A 17,244-nucleotide genomic window follows, 5' to 3' on the forward strand; every position below is an offset into this window, starting at 1 on the left:
AGTCATTAGGACGGAAGGACTTCAGGTCGGGAAGACCTCAAGGCGGAAAGACCTCAAGTCGGAAGGTTTTCAGGTCGGGAAGTCCTCAAGACGGAAAGACCTCAAGTCGGAAGGTTTTCAGGTCGGGAAGTCCTCAAGGCGGAAAAACCTCAAGTCGGAAGGTTTTCAGGTCGGGAGGTCCTCAAGGCGCAAAGACCTCAAGTCGGAAGGTTTTCAGGTCGGGAGGTCCTCAAGACGGAAGGACCTCAAGTCGGAAGGTTTTCAGGTCGGGAAGTCCTCAAGGCGGAAAGACCTCAAGTCGGAAGGTTTTCAGGTCGGGAAGTCCTCAAGGCGGGAAGACCTCAGGCCAGTTGGTTCGCAAGTCGGGAGGATTGGCGGTCGGACCCATACTATTGTAGATTGGCAGTCGGGCCTAAAGGGCGGAAGGTCAGTGGTCGGCTTAAAGAGTGAAATATAGGGATAATTTTGGTCTGCTGAGGACGCGTGTCAGCAGGAGAGGGGTTGGAAGACGGTTGGGAAGGAGACGTTGTAACCGTTCGGGTGACGGTTTTCGGTGCGGTTTCCCAGAGAATATTTAAAGGTTTGAATCATCATTTGGCAAGGTATCTTCAATCAACTTCAACAAAGCAAAGTCAGATTTGGGGATCACCACTTTAAATTTCAGTCTTTTATTTTCCAGTTTATTTTCTATACCATACAGTGTTTAGAGATTCCTAATCTCAGGCACTAATTAATCAAGTTTAAGGATATTTTCTATATCTTTGAATTTTACTTTATTTTTGTTGAAAAATTACATCAACAAATTGGCGACCACAGTGGGAGATCAGTCCATTCGGGTCTTTACAGAACAAACGACCAACCAGCAGAGAGTAGCCATTCAGTCTCCAGTTGGTCGGTCCAGTCGGGTCTGGTCAGGAAAGCAACCGAATGACGGATTAGGCGCTTCCGACCATACCAAAAGAAGTTCGTCGGGACAGGGGAAAGGTAAAGTAGTGGCAGATGAAATAATTAAAGGTTTTAGATGTCAAAATTGTGAACGGATCAACATCAATCCATCTTTTGAAGAATTCCGTATAGAATCTTTGACGGTTCAATCTCAGAACAAAACGAAGGAAGAAGTTGTAACTACAGAGGAGAATTCAAGATCTGTTAAATCTCGTCTGGGGTCACGAATCCCTTGTCGAATGACAGAGATTAATCAGATGAGAGATGAACCGATATGGGCGAGTCTGGTAGATGATACTATGGACGAACCTTTATGGGCATTCTTGGCAGATGATGAATTAGAGGAAACAGAGTGGGCAAAGACTTCAGACTCTGAGCCTCAACCAGAGCCACCCTCGATTGTGTTTCCTCCTATTCCAGAGGGTGCGATCTCCCATTTGAAGCCTCTGTATGTTAATGCTCATATTTGTGGGAAACCAATCACAAAGGTTTTCGTGGATAATGGAGCAGTTTTTAATGTTATGCCATTGAAGACTCTCAAGAAGTTAGGAAAAGGAATACATGATTTATCTCCTGTGGAATTCGAAATGACAAGTTTTACAGGGCAGCCGACCAAGCCTGAAGGCATGATGGTTGCCACAATTGAAGTCGGACCAAAAAAGATCTCCACTGTTTTCTTTATTGTGGACGCAGATACTACATACTCTCTTTTGCTGGGAAGAGACTGGATTCATGCCTCTCGATGTGTGCCATCAACCTTGCACCAACAATTAATGTTCTGGGAGGGAAATCAGGTTTTCAAAATGGAAGCGAATGACAACCCATTCGACGTAACAGAACAAGTTGAAGAGTCAGTGTTTTATTCCAGTCATTTGGCTCCGATGTCTCAGTTATACATGGCTAGGGAATACCCAGACAAGGGTTATAAAGTCACTAGCCAGAACTCGATGTTCTATTAAAAGAACACCTTTATTGTATGGCTCATGATAAAGCCACACCCATTCCCATATAATTTGTTTGTAATGGAAGATACAAGCTTAGAAGTATGTAGTTCTCTTATTAATAAGTTCTATTTAAAGCAGTTATTACATAAAGCAGAAAATAGTAAAGAGATTCTGGATGTTCACCTCCAAGAAGATGAACAATTTCGTTGGCCCGATTTATTAGAAAAAACAGAACCAACAGCTTCATCACAAGACCCATTATTGGAGTTTAATTTAGGAACCGAATTGGTTCCAAAAGTGATCAGGTTAAGTGGTTATTTGTCTAAAGAGCAACAAACAATGATGCTCGAAGTTATTAGAAACAACATTGATTGTTTAGCATGGGATTATTCAGAGATGCCTGGTTTGACAAGAAGTCTAATAGAGCATCGATTGCCCATCAAAGAAGGTTGTAAACCTTACAAACAACCCCCAAGGCGAATGAGCCTGGATCTAATGCCTCAAATCAAGGAAGAAATCCAAAAACTTCTCAAAGTGGGTTTCATTCAGCCATGCCGTTATGCGGAGTGGCTGGCTAACATTGTGCCAGTGGTCAAGAAAAATGGTAAGATAAGGATATGCATCGACTTCAGGGATTTGAATCTAGCTACCCCTAAGGACGAATATGTGATGCCGATGGCCGACATGCTGATAGATGCAGCAGCAGGGCATAAAATCCTTAGTCTGATGGATGGTTATGCAGGTTATAACCAAATATTTCTGGCAGAGGAAGACATTCCTAAGACAGCATTCAGATGCCCAGGGGCTTTAGGTATTTATGAATGGACAGTCATGCCATTCGGGTTAAAGAATGCGGGGGCAACTTACCAAAGAGCCATGAATTCAATCTTTCATGATTTAATTGGCAGATCTATGGAAGTTTATATTGATGATGTTATTATTAAATCTGCCAGTTTTGAGGAACATTTGAGAGATCTTGAAGAGGTATTCGAAAGAATGAAGAAGTACAAGTTGAAGATGAATCCAACCAAATGTGCTTTTGGAATATCAGCCGGGAGCTTTCTAGGATTCTTAGTTCATGAGAGAGGAATTGAAATTGATGCCAATAAGGCTAAAGCCATTCTTGATAGTCGGCCACCCAAGACGGTTAAAGAAATCCAAAGTCTGTTGGGTAAGGTGAATTATTTGAGGCGTTTCATTTCTAATGCTGCTGGCAAGGTCAGACCCATTACTAAATTGTTGAAAGCTGGAAAAAATGCCTTTGAATGGGGTCCCGACCAACAGACGGCTTTAGATGCTATCAAGCAGGCATTGGTTCACCCTCCAGTCTTGATGCCTCCTAAACAAGGTCGGCCACTCAAACTTTATTTGGCAAATACATATGAAGTGGTTAGTTGTTTATTGGCGCAGGATGGTGATGACAGGAAGGAAAGGGCAATTTACTATCTCAGTAAAACCCTTACAGGACCAGAACTGAATTACACTATGCCAGAAAAAATGTGTTATTCATTGGTCTTCGCTTGCACTAAACTCGAGCATTATTTGCTGCCCAGAAGAGTTGAGGTCATATCAAAGGTGGATCTCATCAAATTGATTTTACAGAGACCTACTATGAAGGGCAGACTCATGAAGTGGGCCATCAAATTGGCTCCTTTTGATCTTCAACATTCCCCACTGAGGGCAATCAAGGGACAAGCAGTAGCCGACTTCTTAGCAGAATTCTCACAAGTCGGGTATTCTCTTTGTGATAGTGTCCGACCACTTAGTTGTTCATCATATCTGAATAACCTACAGGTCGGATATGTGCCTTATATAAGTACCAGAACATGGTTGATGTTCTTTGATGGTTCTACCTCTGGAAACAAATCAGGGGCAGGGGTCTTTTTGCAAGGACCTGATGGTCAAAAGATCAACTTACAACTACGATTGGAATCCATGACCCATAATTCGGCAGAATATGAAGCTTTAATTTTGGGTTTGGAGGCTTTAATTGCCAGGAAGGTCCAGTCTGTAATCATAAGGGGGGATTCTCAATTAGTAGTCAACCAGGTAAACAATCAATATGTTTGCAATTACCCTCATCTTCGCAGATACAGGAACATGGTGGGTCGGTTACTGACAAAAATCTCAGAAGTAATAATTGAGTTCATTCCGAGGAAAGAAAACCAACGTGCTGATGAATTGGCTCAAAGGGCATGTAAAGGAATTCTGGAGGATATGTGGTCGGAGGTCAAGTCGGGCATAGAAGGAAAGACAGACCCGATCTGCGAAGTTATGGTCGGGCAGGAGACTATCGGACAGGACCCCGACTGCGAAGTCATGGTCGGGGAGGAGACTATCGGACAGGACCCCGACTGCGAAGTTATGGTCGGGCAGGAGACTATCGGACAGGACCTCGACTGCGAAGTTATGGTCGAGCAGGAGACTGTCGGACAGGAGCCCGACTGCGTAGTTGATATCAGGCAGGAGTCCGACGGCGAAACAGTGCCCGATTGGAGAACAGAGCTTATCATGTATTTACAGAATCCAGGTGCGAGTGTTTCGGTTGCGACACGATTGAAAGCTTTACGTTTTCAATTAATAAATGGAATTTTGTATAAGAGGTCATTTGAAGGTCTGCTTTTGAAATGTTTGGGGTCTAAAGAAGCTCTAGAGGTAATGACAGAAGTACATGGTGGGATATGTGGAGCTCATCGGGCAGGTCTCAATATGAGATGGGCCATTCATCGCTTGGGTTTTTTCTGGCCAAAGATTTTTTAAGACTGCATACAATTTGCCAAAGGGTGCCAGGAATGTCAGAGACATGGAAATTTAAACCATTTGCCAGTAACCGAATTGCAATTCTTGGCAAAACCATGGCCTTTTAAATCATGGGCTATGGATATTATTGGGAAAATACATCCTGCTTCATCGAAACATCATTGTTTCATATTGGTTGCGACTGACTACTTTACCAAATGGGTAGAAGCAATTGCTTTGAAAAATGTGGATCAGAAAGAAGTGATAGACTTCGTTTTGAATCAAATTATTTACAGGTATGGTATTCCTCAGTCTATAACAACCGACCAAGGCCTGGTTTTCACGGGGGAAAAGTTCTCTAGTTTCTTGGCAGAATTTGGGGTTCGATTACATCATTCTTCACCTTATTATCCCCAAGCCAATGGACAAGCGGAAGCAGCAAATAAGATTATTATTGGGATTATAAAGAAGATGGTTGAAGGGAACCCAAGAAAGTGGCATTTGCTATTGTCTCAGGCTTTATGGGCACATAGGAATACCAGAAATACGGCCACAGGGTTCTCACCTTACCAACTCACGTTTGGCCAAGATGTTGTTTTGCCAGCCGAAATCCGAGTATCATCTGGCCGAACAGAGTTTACTGATGGTGGTCTTACAAAAGAATACCAACAACTTATGATGCAACAGTTGGAAGATTTGGATGTTAACCGTCTCCATGCAATAGGTCGAAGTGTGAAACAGAGTGAAATCAGAGCAAGGAGTTACGGAAAGAAAGTTCTTCACAAGACATTCCAAAAAGGAGATCTAGTCTGGAAGACCATCCTTCCTACATATAAGAAAACTGACCAATTGGGAAAGTGGTCACCGAATTGGGAAGGACCTTACATTGTTCAAAAAGATATTGGGAATGGCGCTTTCATTATTGTAAATCATGAAGGGAGAAGAGTACATGATTGTATTAATGCTAAATATCTGAAGAGGTATTATCCTGCCTTTTCAGATAACAAAACTGCCTGAAACAAAATATTATTTTCAGAACCCATTTATGGGGTTCGGGTTCGAACCTATTTAAAGGTTCATTTCTGTTAGTCATCATGTGTTTGTGAGAAATTTTCTGCCTCTGAATCAGACTTTTCATCCCAGTGAGTGGATATTAGTTCTGGTTCTTCTTCAATAAGATCTTCCAAATCTGGTCGGTACCTTTCCCATTGGCTTTGCATGTCGTCTAGATCTTGATGGGTACGTGCTTGCATGTCTGTTAGGGCTTGATGTTCACGATCAACAATGGTGCGCAATCTTGAAAAGACTTTTCGTTGATTGGAAAATATGTTATCCCAACCAAGATCTGGAAGTATGGTTGCTGCGTGATTTTCGATCATTTCCATGTGATGATGAAGATCAGGAATGCGGCTAAGGATGTCACGAAGAGGTTCATACCCCTCAATGACTTTTTCCATCAGGCGGATGACGCGATGAATGGTTCTTCTTCCTCGTTGGGAGAATCGGAATTTGAAGTCTAGTTGCTTGAGTATATGTAACAAGTCTTCTGCATGGCCTCCAATAGGGTGATTACCTACAAAGAAGGGTTGAAGAACACCCTCCCAGTTGCTTGATGGAACATGAGGTCGGTCATTCGCCATGTTTGTTAACACTTTCAGTGTTTTGATTTTTAAAATATGCCTGGGAAGGTGCTTCTTAAAATGTGAGAAACAATATTCTTTTAAAGAAGGAGTTTGTTTTGATTCCTACAAAGTTGGGAATTGAAAGGTGATCCTTGTTTTGAGAAGAAAGAAAAAATGGATTACTAAGTCAAGTATTGTTACAAAGGGGGAAATATTACAACAGTGCCCCTAGGGCAGTTTTTATCTGTGTCCATTTGTTTTCATCCCTGGATAGCCTTCTGATATTGGCAGCCGTCTGATATCTTCTGATGAATTGGGATCGGGCTTGGGTTTTCAGCTCTTGATCCAATTCAGCCTCATTTTTGGTATACTTCTCAAGCAGATGCTGTTCATTGGTAATTTGCGTATCCAGGGTAGACTGTTCTTTCCTCAGCTCCCGCAATTCTGCCTCATTTTTCTGAATGGCATCATCAACCAGAGCTTTCGTACTAAGGAGACCACCCAGTCTTCCAGTAGTCTGCTGAAGGGATTCTCGAGTCTTAGCCAAAGAATTCTCCAGCGTTGTTTGATCGAAGTCGGGCTGGGGGGTTTCGGCTGACAGAAGGCCAATGACTACCACTTCAGTCTTGAGCTCTGTAAGTCTCTCCATCAGCCGATGCAGAATGGGGACAGCTGGCGATTCCGTCGGAGTGTAAAAGAGAAGGCCACCAACCGTCTGGATGAGTTTGTCCAACAAGTCGGATCTCAATTCTGACAAGGGATGGTTCATGGCCTCGGTGAAGATAGTTCGGGCCTCCGCCGGAACCGGAACAGTCGACAGGACAGCTAAGTCCGAAGGCCCCTGCAAGTCCTACAATGTCAATAAGTATGCCAGAGGAGGTGCAAATTTATTCAGATAGGATATGTGTTACCTCTGGACGGACTGCTGTCAGTGAGGGGTGCAGCAATGAGGTCGGTCGAGTAGGGCAGACAGCTGGTATAATAGCAGCCGACTCGTCGGCTGTTGCGAATGGTCGCTGAGGTGCCGACCTGGGTCCCTATGGAACGTGGTATATAAAACAGTTAGTGTTTTCCGAGGGAAACATTATGGCATGGATTGGTGGAATCTTACCAAATTTACAGAAGTCTCCGATTCGGACGAAGACATTTCTTCCATTTCTGGAGGTTGGATTGCCGCAGGTGGTTCTTCTGCCTGCCACTCGATGGCTAGAGGGAGCGCCGCTGCTGGTTGGGCGGCTGCAGGTTGGGCGGCTGCATCTAGAGCCACTGCAGCCGGGATCTCTGCGGCACCTCCGATTTCGGGATCAGCAACATCAAGGATGTCGTTTTGAGGGTCAGCTTCGGCGAGGGCAGTTGGTCCTTCCTTCGAAATGGATGAGTCTGATGCCATGTATGGCGGTCGACCCATTTGGGAAGTAGTTCCTTCGCTGTCAGAAGAGACCCCTGCTGCTGATCCGATGGGTGAAGGTGTCTGTGAAAAATCATGGAAATGTTGTTGATTGAATATATCAAAGTTGGTCATTAGAATTCTAAGTATTGCTGACGAGAGAACTTACAGGTTCTATAGGCGCTACTGGTAAGGATTGCCTCCTGGTCGGGTGCCTGGCCCGACCGCTCCTCGGTGCGGGAGGAAGAGTTTGCCTCCTCGTCGGGTCCTCCGCCTGACTGCTCATTGGCAAAGTGAGAAGTGGAGTAGGGGTTTGGAGAGGAACTGCTTCAGTCGGGACCAAAGGTTGGTCGGCTGGGGTTGGCGTCGGTTGTGTGGTCGGTGCTGCCAAGGTTGGTTCTGGTGAATGATATGTGAAATCAAGGTTAAGATATAGTGAATTGGTTCACGGTTTTAAGAAAAATTACCTAGTCGGGGTCGGGTCCTTGCTGACGTCCTAGTAGTTCCTAGATCCGCTTGAGCTTGCTGGTCGGCCCCAGAGGTCGGGGGTGTTTGCAGCTGGGAAGCTTTCCTTTTTCGTTTTGGAACACTAGATCCGGTCCCCGGGGCGGCTGTTTGTGGCTGGGTGCTAGTATGTCTAGCCGCCCCTAGAACCAATCCTTGGGGTGGAAGGAGTATGTTCAGCAATCGACCCTCATCAGGGGAAATCAGGGGCCATATAACCGACCACCATTCAGTGAAAGTATCTACAGTCTCAGGGTTGGAGCGGAAAGGAATATACGAATTGGAAATTATATACGTGGTGAGCTGGGAGATATAAGAAGGGATTGAATTTGGTAGGACTCGTCGGTCGGGACTTTGAAAAATTATATGAGGACAAGCGACGGGTCCAGGGATACCTTGGCAACAGCCGAACTGGCGCGCCATGAATTGAGGTTCATAATTAAAAGTGTAAAAGGTTTTCTGCCCTTTTTTATCAAGTTTTTTGCTACTAAAAAGAGACCTGGGTTTGAGGGCAACGTCCCAGGCAAAAGGATAAGTGGAATGAGGACAAGGCTCAGGAGTCGGAAGCGGATTTGGTACTGGAAAAGGCCAAAAATGGTCGGGAGCATAGCCCGCATATTTTTTATACATAGAAAATCGAGAATTACTGCGGGTATCTGTTAAAACTGCAATTATTATTGGATCGGAAGATTGGAGGTTATTGCGTCCCGAGCAGAGTCGGTTAAGGGCTAGTCCCAAATGTTTTTCAGCTGTTGGCATAGTGGGCGGAGATCCTAAGTTAAACGCGTTGGGGAAATAGAGCCGGAACCAAAGTTCTAAAAACCAAAAAGGACCCGACGCGGCAGTGTCTAATTTCCTATTATCATTATCTGTTAAGCGAAGGCTAACTCTAGTGAGTCCTTCAAACAGATTGGCTAAAAACAGGGTGCCAAGAGAGAAAAAACGACCTGACGCGATATGAATGGCTAGGTCGAGATGAGAAGGAAGAACACATTTGGAAGGGGAAACAATGACGTACCTACAAAGCCAAAAAAGGATAAAGGCAGTATGCTCCCGGTCGGTTACAGGGGTCCCTGGAGCCCCTTGCTGGTCGGTTGCGAACTTTGTCCAACCCCATTCCTTCACACCTTGTAAAGACCACCCTGGATGGTTTTCTGATGGCTCCTGCCCATCTAGGGCACCCATTACAGGGTCTTCACCCACAACTGGGAGATGTGCGATCATTGCAACGTCCATAAGAGTTGGGCCAAAGGGGCCTGATGGGAAGAGGAAAGTCCCATTTTCCGCATTCCAGAAGGCAGACATGGCCAACAACACCTTCTCATGCAGGTTGATAGGCATGGTGGACAGTAGTATTGCTTGGTCGATCTTTTGGGAACGCCATTGGGTCTGGAAGTGTTCTGCTACCCGTCGATACCAAGCACGGTAAGGATCTTTTGGGTCTGTGAGATGGGTTTTGATGCTGTCTCGAATGCGAACTGCTTGGTAGTTAGGGCTGTTGATAGCCAAGGAATTTCGGGATTCCAAGACTTCCCTCATCCGGTTTAAATCTTCAGGAGTAGTGCAATATGGACGGATCGTCGGAGTCAGTACTTTTGAGGCTGAAAATGGGCCCTCCGGGAGGGTTCCGTCGAAGGGAAGGGCAGGAATGTATTGATTCGCCATGGTTAGAGTGTTTGGGATTGTGATTCACAAAAGCTTGTATTGCGGAGAAGGAAGTTAATCAGGAGTGTTGCAGTAACTGGTGCAGTTGCTAAGGGAGTTTTTCAAGAGGGTGGTGATTTATGAACTTCCAAACATTGATTGTTAAATGGCGTTTGAAAGTCCCTTGGCGGCGGGCAAGTTGTTACGTACGAAATTTAGAATTAGGTTAAAAGCCCAAGGTAAAAAGAAGAATGGGCCTGGCAATAGAGTTGATTGAACTGATTGAAGGGTACCATGAGGAAATCAAGGAAAATAGGTTTATTACTAAGGAAAGTCCTCAGGTCGGAAGGTCTTCAGGTCGGTAGGTCCTCAAGACGGAAAGTCATTAGGACGGAAGGACCTCAGGTCGGTAGGTCCTCAAGACGGAAAGTCATTAGGACGGAAGGACTTCAGGTCGGGAAGACCTCAAGGCGGAAAGACCTCAAGTCGGAAGGTTTTCAGGTCGGGAAGTCCTCAAGACGGAAGGACCTCAGGTCGGAAGGTCTTCAGGTCGGTAGGTCCTCAAGACGGAAAGTCATTAGGACGGAAGGACTTCAGGTCGGGAAGACCTCAAGGCGGAAAGACCTCAAGTCGGAAGGTTTTCAGGTCGGGAAGTCCTCAAGACGGAAAGACCTCAAGTCGGAAGGTTTTCAGGTCGGGAAGTCCTCAAGGCGGAAAAACCTCAAGTCGGAAGGTTTTCAGGTCGGGAGGTCCTCAAGGCGCAAAGACCTCAAGTCGGAAGGTTTTCAGGTCGGGAGGTCCTCAAGACGGAAGGACCTCAAGTCGGAAGGTTTTCAGGTCGGGAAGTCCTCAAGGCGGAAAGACCTCAAGTCGGAAGGTTTTCAGGTCGGGAAGTCCTCAAGGCGGGAAGACCTCAGGCCAGTTGGTTCGCAAGTCGGGAGGATTGGCGGTCGGACCCATACTATTGTAGATTGGCAGTCGGGCCTAAAGGGCGGAAGGTCTGTGGTCGGCTTAAAGAGTGAAATATAGGGATAATTTTGGTCTGCTGAGGACGCGTGTCAGCAGGAGAGGGGTTGGAAGACGGTTGGGAAGGAGACGTTGTAACCGTTCGGGTGACGGTTTTCGGTGCGGTTTCCCAGAGAATATTTAAAGGTTTGAATCATCATTTGGCAAGGTATCTTCAATCAACTTCAACAAAGCAAAGTCAGATTTGGGGATCACCACTTTAAATTTCAGTCTTTTATTTTCCAGTTTATTTTCTGTACCATACAGTGTTTAGAGATTCCTAATCTCAGGCACTAATTAATCAAGTTTAAGGATATTTTCTATATCTTTGAATTTTACTTTATTTTTGTTGAAAAATTACATCAACAAGTCTAAATGATTTATTTTGCTATATTTTGTGATACTTTTTGTGTATTTTAAGGAAACAAAAGGTTTTAATCCAGAGCAAAGGTCGGACATGAGATTAGTAATGGGTTCCTTCCCCGACCGAAGCCTTGCGGATTTTCTCAAGTTCGGCGTCAAAGCCGGCCAATGGGAGTAAGAAATACTCTTCACCGTCGGTGGACGGGCGACTGGCGGACTCTGTGAGGACTCCTTGAGGGTCCATGGTCCGGGAAGAAAAATCCATTAAAGAAATAGTACTTGCGATGATGAAAACAAAGAATGATAAAAAAAGATATAAGCGTACACTCAACTCTTTTGAAGAGGACATTGTTGGACATGGCCCAAAATAACCTCAATGAGAAAGAGGCCTAGTTAGAATGGAAAAATAGGAAGAGACTCAAGCAAGGCTCAGGACCTCGTAGACAGCCAGAGCCTCCCGAATGTAAAGCCTTCCAGACATTCAAACCAACCAAGCCTCGTGACGCCGAGGTCTTTCAGCCACGAAAGGAAGATTGGTGAAATCAAATGCAATTAAAGAGTATGAGACATGGGGGAAACCACTAGAAGCAGAAGCCACAAATATAACTACGTAAGAATATGGAGTTAGTTGGAAGAACTAAACCTAAATTTCAGAAAGTTTGATTCCTAGTTTTTAGCTTAAATCTAATATATATACCTAAAGGGCCACGAGCACGCCTTTAACTCGCTGGCCTTGTCGGTAAGACTTTTTGGAGTACTTGTGGGAATCCTAAGCCGACGACTTTCATCCTCTTGTTGGCGACAAATAGCTTCATTACACCAAAAAATGTCAAAGAGGATTTAGGACTTGGTTCCAACAAAAACTCAATCAAACAAACCCGAAATCTTCTCTGTCCGTCCGTTCTTCCCGTTTCTTTTATTTACACCCTAACATAGTTTTCAAATACATATATATACATTATATTCACACCATGCATATCTATAAACAATTTAGTAGAGAATAATAGATATTTTCTTATTAACAACAGTGGGGAACTTGTCAAAATGATTTTTTAGTTTACCTTTAGACTAAAAGGTTCACCAATAATCATCACACGAGCAAATCCCATTCTCAAAATGGTGGTACCTGTTCGTATCTCTAACCACAATTTGTCGATCCGCAATCTTTGAGATGAACTTGATCGCCGAGTGGCAATCCTCGCAGACCCGTAGGTTCTTGGTCACCCGAATCGGCGACCCCGGCTCGCTATTGATCATTGCAAAAACAATCGCCAATTTTTCACTATGGACGGCCAAATGGTTCGCCTTATCTTCCTCCTCGACATCATGTAGGGTATTATCCGTTTTCGGGACATATCCAGCTTCCTTCATTTTCACCACTAAAATATCGAGCTCCTCGTAGATCCTCCCCGACTGTGGATGCGATTGATCTCCCGCAAGAAATGTGTGGACGCGATCGCCGAGCTCCACATTGCTCACACCGGGTAGTTTCTTGATTCCTCGCCCTTTCATAAGGGACCGAACCAACGCCACCTCTTTCCATCGCCTCGCCTTGGCATAAATATTCGACAATAGAACATAGTACCCCGACTGCTGTGGAGCCAATTCGAAAAGATGATCGGCTGCGATAATCCCGACGTCCATATTGTTGTACACATTGCACGCATTCAACAGCGCACCCCAAACCCGATCATTCGGCTTCAGGGGCATTTGCAAAATAAGAGTATAAGCTTCACCGATCAGACCAGCCCGCCCGAGCAAATCAACCATGCATGTAAAATGCTCTAACCTAGGAACTATATTGTACTTCTCCGTCATCAATTTGTAATGATACCTGCCCGATGACAACAACCCGGCATGGCTGCAAGCAGAAAGAACCGAAACAAATGCAATAGAATCCGGGACGATGCCTAACCCCAGCATTTCACCAAATAATTCGATGGCTTCGCGGCCTTTCCCGCTTCGGCCGTAAGCAGACATCATCGAAGTCCATGAGATCACATCCTTGATTTGCATGTAGTCGAACACATCTCTTGCTTCTTTTAAACATCCGCACTTGGCATACATATCGATCAGCGCATTTTCTATCAACAAGTTCGGTTGCATCCTTTTCTTCTGAACGTATTTGTGTATTCGCTCTCCCAGGGATGCTGCGGAGAGATTGCCGCAGGCAGGAAGAATCGTGGCCACTGTTATATCATCCGGTTGTATTCCATTGGCTTCCATTTGTAAATAAAGATCGACAGCCTCAGATGACATGGAATTATTCACATACACAGCTATCATTACGTTCCACGGGACCAATTTCTTCTTCGCCATGCCCATGAAAATATTCTTCACAAATGCAACATTTTCGCCACTTATGTTCGTCACAGCAGGTGACAGGCTAGCCATGGTCCCGGGATCAGGCTTGAAACCTAACACCTCCATTTCCTTGCAAACCTCCAGAGCTGCGTCAAACTGTCGATTCTGGGCATACCCAGCCACCAAAGAGTTCCACGACACAATGTCCCTATACGGCATTTCATCAAGAACCCGTCTCCCCTCCATTAAACTTCCACATTTGCTGTACATTGCGATCAAACCATTCCCGGTAAACAGAGTCGAGTCAAGCCCTTTCTTCAAAGCAGGGGAATGTATCTGCAACCCAAATCTCAAATTATTAGAGGCGGAGCAAGCTTTCAAAATGCAAGGCAATGTATAATGATCGGGTGTCACACCTAAGGCCAGCATGCTCTTGTACATCAAGATCGCATCTTTGAAGAAATGATTATTCACATAGCTTCTGATCATCACATTGCATATGACATTGTTTCTCTCTGACATTTTGTCGAATACCTTGCGGGTTTCCTCAGGCTTGCCGTGAGCAGCATACGCCCGCATCAATTTGATAGACAAGGATGTATCTAAGTTCAAGTTGGGGTCGGATAAAATCCTGGAGTGGATCTTCTTAAGGGTTTTGATACCTGGGCCATTGTCTAGTGTCCGGATGATAAAAGCCTCTATCTTCTCAGTAGCAATTAAAACGTGGGGTGTAACCTTTTCTGAAATTTTTATAGAGTTCATCGATGGAAAAGCAATAGTGCCGTCATCTCCAACATCAGCTACACATCAACGCTCCCAATTGATCTTGAGTTTGAGATACAATTAATCAATCATTCCATTTTCAAAAATTGATAACTACAGCATAAACTTCATATAGTCTAAAGAAAATCAAAACATATATCATAATACAAAGCAGCTCATCAAATTGAATTCCAACACATAAAACATGTAAAAAATAAAAATTGCTGCAAAATATCAAATTTCTCAATCTTCCATGTTCAGTGTGAAAGAAAATAGCTTAAAGAGGAACCAGACCTTGGGTCTTTGAAGAAAAAAGGAAATAAAAATATTGCTTTGCGGAAAACTCAGAACCTAGAGAAGAAAAAACTAATGTATGAAAGAAGTCCACTATAACAATGCAGCATGAATAGATATCGTCCTACAAAATGCCCAAGCATTTTGGCATGAAGGTGACTCAATAGCTTATGTAAACCACAATAATTATTTACTCAAATGTAGCAGAAATCCACACAGCATCAGCCAATCAATCTAACATAATGAAACATAATAGTATAGTAAAAACATACTCAACCACAGCAGAACACATAATTAAGAACTTCTACAAGAAAGCTAAATAAAATAATTTTACAAAACAGTCAAACTTTAATCGGCTCGAGCTATCGATGCGAATTTCACAAAACTACTGCACAAACCCTCAAAATAGAACACGGAAATGAGCTAGGCCCTTCATGGATGAATGAAGATAAACAAGCATGGGTTTAACATGTGGCTAAATTGACACAAAACAGAAGCCTAATTCACTAGCCTTTAATGGAAGAAAACCACACAATATCTCTAGTGTTGCCATCTCTGTCACAACACGCAATGACCGGCATATTAAACATACAAGGAGAAACGTTTTTTTGGTAGTTTGGTGATCATCAAAATAATAAGTAAATGCTCTCGTGTCCATTCATTACACAAGGACTTAGTGAATAAGTGATATGAAGTGTTCTATACAAAATTTAATCGAATAATTAAAAGTGATCAAAACGAACCAAATCAAATCAGCGTTCCACAAAATTTGAATAACCATCCACTCCGTTTCTTGAATTTTATTGGTGTATAGACATATTAGATCATCATTCTATAGTATTTACAGTTTATATAATTCGGCATTTGTACCATGATGTAGCTCCAATACTTACGAACTATCTGATAATGTCAATGGTATTTGAATGCATGTATCAAAGGTATCATACTTGGTGATACATGAAGCCATGCATTTTGTGGATGATACAAATAAAAACTACAAACAAACGAATAATCTCAAGTCACAATTTTACAGACAAACTTAAATGAAGCGCCTCACCCATGAATCTTCGCAGCAAAACATAATACCCAGAAATCGAAAAATATGCATAACACACGCCGAATACATAACATATATGATCAAACTAAAGCAGAAACAAATATTCTCAATTCAAAGAAAGTTTGTCGAGCCAAAGCCGGGGTATATGGAACAAAACAAAACTCTCTCTTTCTTTTAAACTGAATAAAATCCAACATACATCAAACTAAGAAAAATAAACTGTAATTGAACAAGGTAGAGAAACTAATGAACAAAAACTAATCATTGAAGAGCAAAAATCACGAACATCTAAACCACAAAATTCTAGAAACAGAACTTCCGGCCAGAAACAAAGTCAAATCCGATCCAAAGAAACTACGTACCAGACTAGGATGGATCTGGCTAAGTGGTGACGAACGCACACGAAAACGACAGAAAAAACAGGTAAGAGGAAGATGAAGACGATTGAATACAAGGGCGACGAAGCCAAAGCCTGGTAAGATGAAGACAAAGACAGCGGCGCTGTAGTTCAGGAAGCCCAAACGCAGGGAAGAGGATCGTCAAGAAGGCGGGGAAGTTGGAACCAGAGACAATAGAAGACGCCGATGAAGCCGGCCGGAGACGACAAAGAAAGACTGCGCAGACGACGACGGAATAGGACTAGGGTTTAGTTCGTAAAATTATACTCCCTCACCTCTACGTGTGTTTGTTTGGGGATTCCATTTTTAGTTGGATTTGAACATAAAATTAAATGAATAATTGTAAAATTAATTTTTAACATAATATAAAAAATAAATATTTAATTTAATATTTAAAAAAAAAAATTTAATGAATAATATAGGAATGGTAAAATTTTCAAAACAAAAACACCCCGTATGATCATTTTAGCTATTAATTCAATTGGCTGTCAGCTAAATTTGATTAGCTCATGATTTGTATTAAAATATTTGATAAATTAATTATTCTGTATTAACTGTTAATACATAACAATTTAATATATATTCATATTTTATTTTTTAAAATATTTAATATGTTTTTTAATTTAAAAATTTTAATTTTTTTTTATTAGTTATTCAAAATTATAAAAATATTATGAAAATTTTATTTTTATTATTATTTTATTTCAAAAAATAATATATTTTTGTAAAAAATATTAATAATTTTATTAAAAATAATATTCCAGATAAAATAATAAAATTTTTATGTATATATATAAATATTATTGTAATATTATTATAGAATTAATCAATAAAATAATTAATTATTTTTATCACTAATCACTATTTTATATTATAAAGTAGTATATTATATATGATGGTGTGTGTAAATAATATAATGTATAAATATATGTGTGGATAAAAAATTGTGTTATTTTTAATAAACACAAAATTTGTACAAATTATATTTGATTTGAATTTTAAGCGGGTCCTATTCTCTAAATGGGTCCTTTGATTCTCCTTCCGGGTCGATTTGTTCTCCAACTTAGTTTTCGATGGCTTCTTTGATCCGAAGAGGTTTGGTCTTCGGTTTGACTTTGCCGGCTTTTGGAGAGCTTTGGTCTCCGTGCGGGTGATTTGATCGTCGGCTTTGGATTTGATGTCTTTTTTTTAGACGATCCGAGGCTTTGATCTTGGATTTGGCTTTGCCGCCTTTTGGAGGACTTTGGTCTCCGCGTTGGCGATTTGATCATCGTCT

The 17,244-nt window shown here is 42.5% G+C and overlaps 2 protein-coding genes across 2 annotated transcripts; both read right to left on the minus strand.

The window, feature by feature from the left end:
* Positions 1 to 6,336: 6,336 nt before the first annotated feature.
* On the minus strand, positions 6,337 to 12,079 carry LOC127241308 (uncharacterized). Its single transcript, XM_051260283.1, has 6 exons — positions 10,554 to 12,079; positions 8,105 to 10,505; positions 7,807 to 8,021; positions 7,362 to 7,721; positions 7,162 to 7,287; positions 6,337 to 7,091 (listed from the first exon to the last, which is right to left on the minus strand). The coding sequence occupies exons 2-6, from the start codon at positions 9,804 to 9,806 to the stop codon at positions 6,465 to 6,467; spliced, it is 3,030 nt and encodes a 1,009-aa protein (XP_051116240.1). The 5' UTR covers positions 9,807 to 10,505; positions 10,554 to 12,079; the 3' UTR covers positions 6,337 to 6,464.
* A 16-nt stretch (positions 12,080 to 12,095) lies between these two features.
* Positions 12,096 to 16,109, minus strand: LOC127241261 (putative pentatricopeptide repeat-containing protein At3g49142; the record flags this gene model as incomplete). Its single annotated transcript, XM_051260189.1, has 2 exons — positions 12,096 to 13,793; positions 15,933 to 16,109. Coding segments are annotated over 2 exons (1,740 nt in total), but the record flags the coding sequence as incomplete, so codon positions are not given.
* Between the last annotated feature and the right edge of the window lie 1,135 nt (positions 16,110 to 17,244).

Source organism: Andrographis paniculata, unplaced genomic scaffold (genome assembly GCF_009805555.1).
Source record: "Andrographis paniculata isolate CXL003 unplaced genomic scaffold, ASM980555v1 Contig82END, whole genome shotgun sequence".
NCBI lineage: Eukaryota > Viridiplantae > Streptophyta > Magnoliopsida > Lamiales > Acanthaceae > Andrographis > Andrographis paniculata.

What these genes read in the sequence shown, in the direction of transcription:
- LOC127241308 (XM_051260283.1), bottom strand. Translation starts at nt 9,806, where the DNA reads ATGGCGAATCAATACATTCCTGCCCTTCCCTTCGACGGAACCCTCCCG. An exon ending in AAGGACCCGACCCCGACTAG is followed by an intron (nt 8,022 to 8,104) that starts GTAATTTTTCTT and finishes CAACCTTGGCAG; the next exon opens with CACCGACCACACAACCGACG. An exon ending in CAGTAGCGCCTATAGAACCT is followed by an intron (nt 7,722 to 7,806) that starts GTAAGTTCTCTC and finishes GATTTTTCACAG; the next exon opens with ACACCTTCACCCATCGGATC.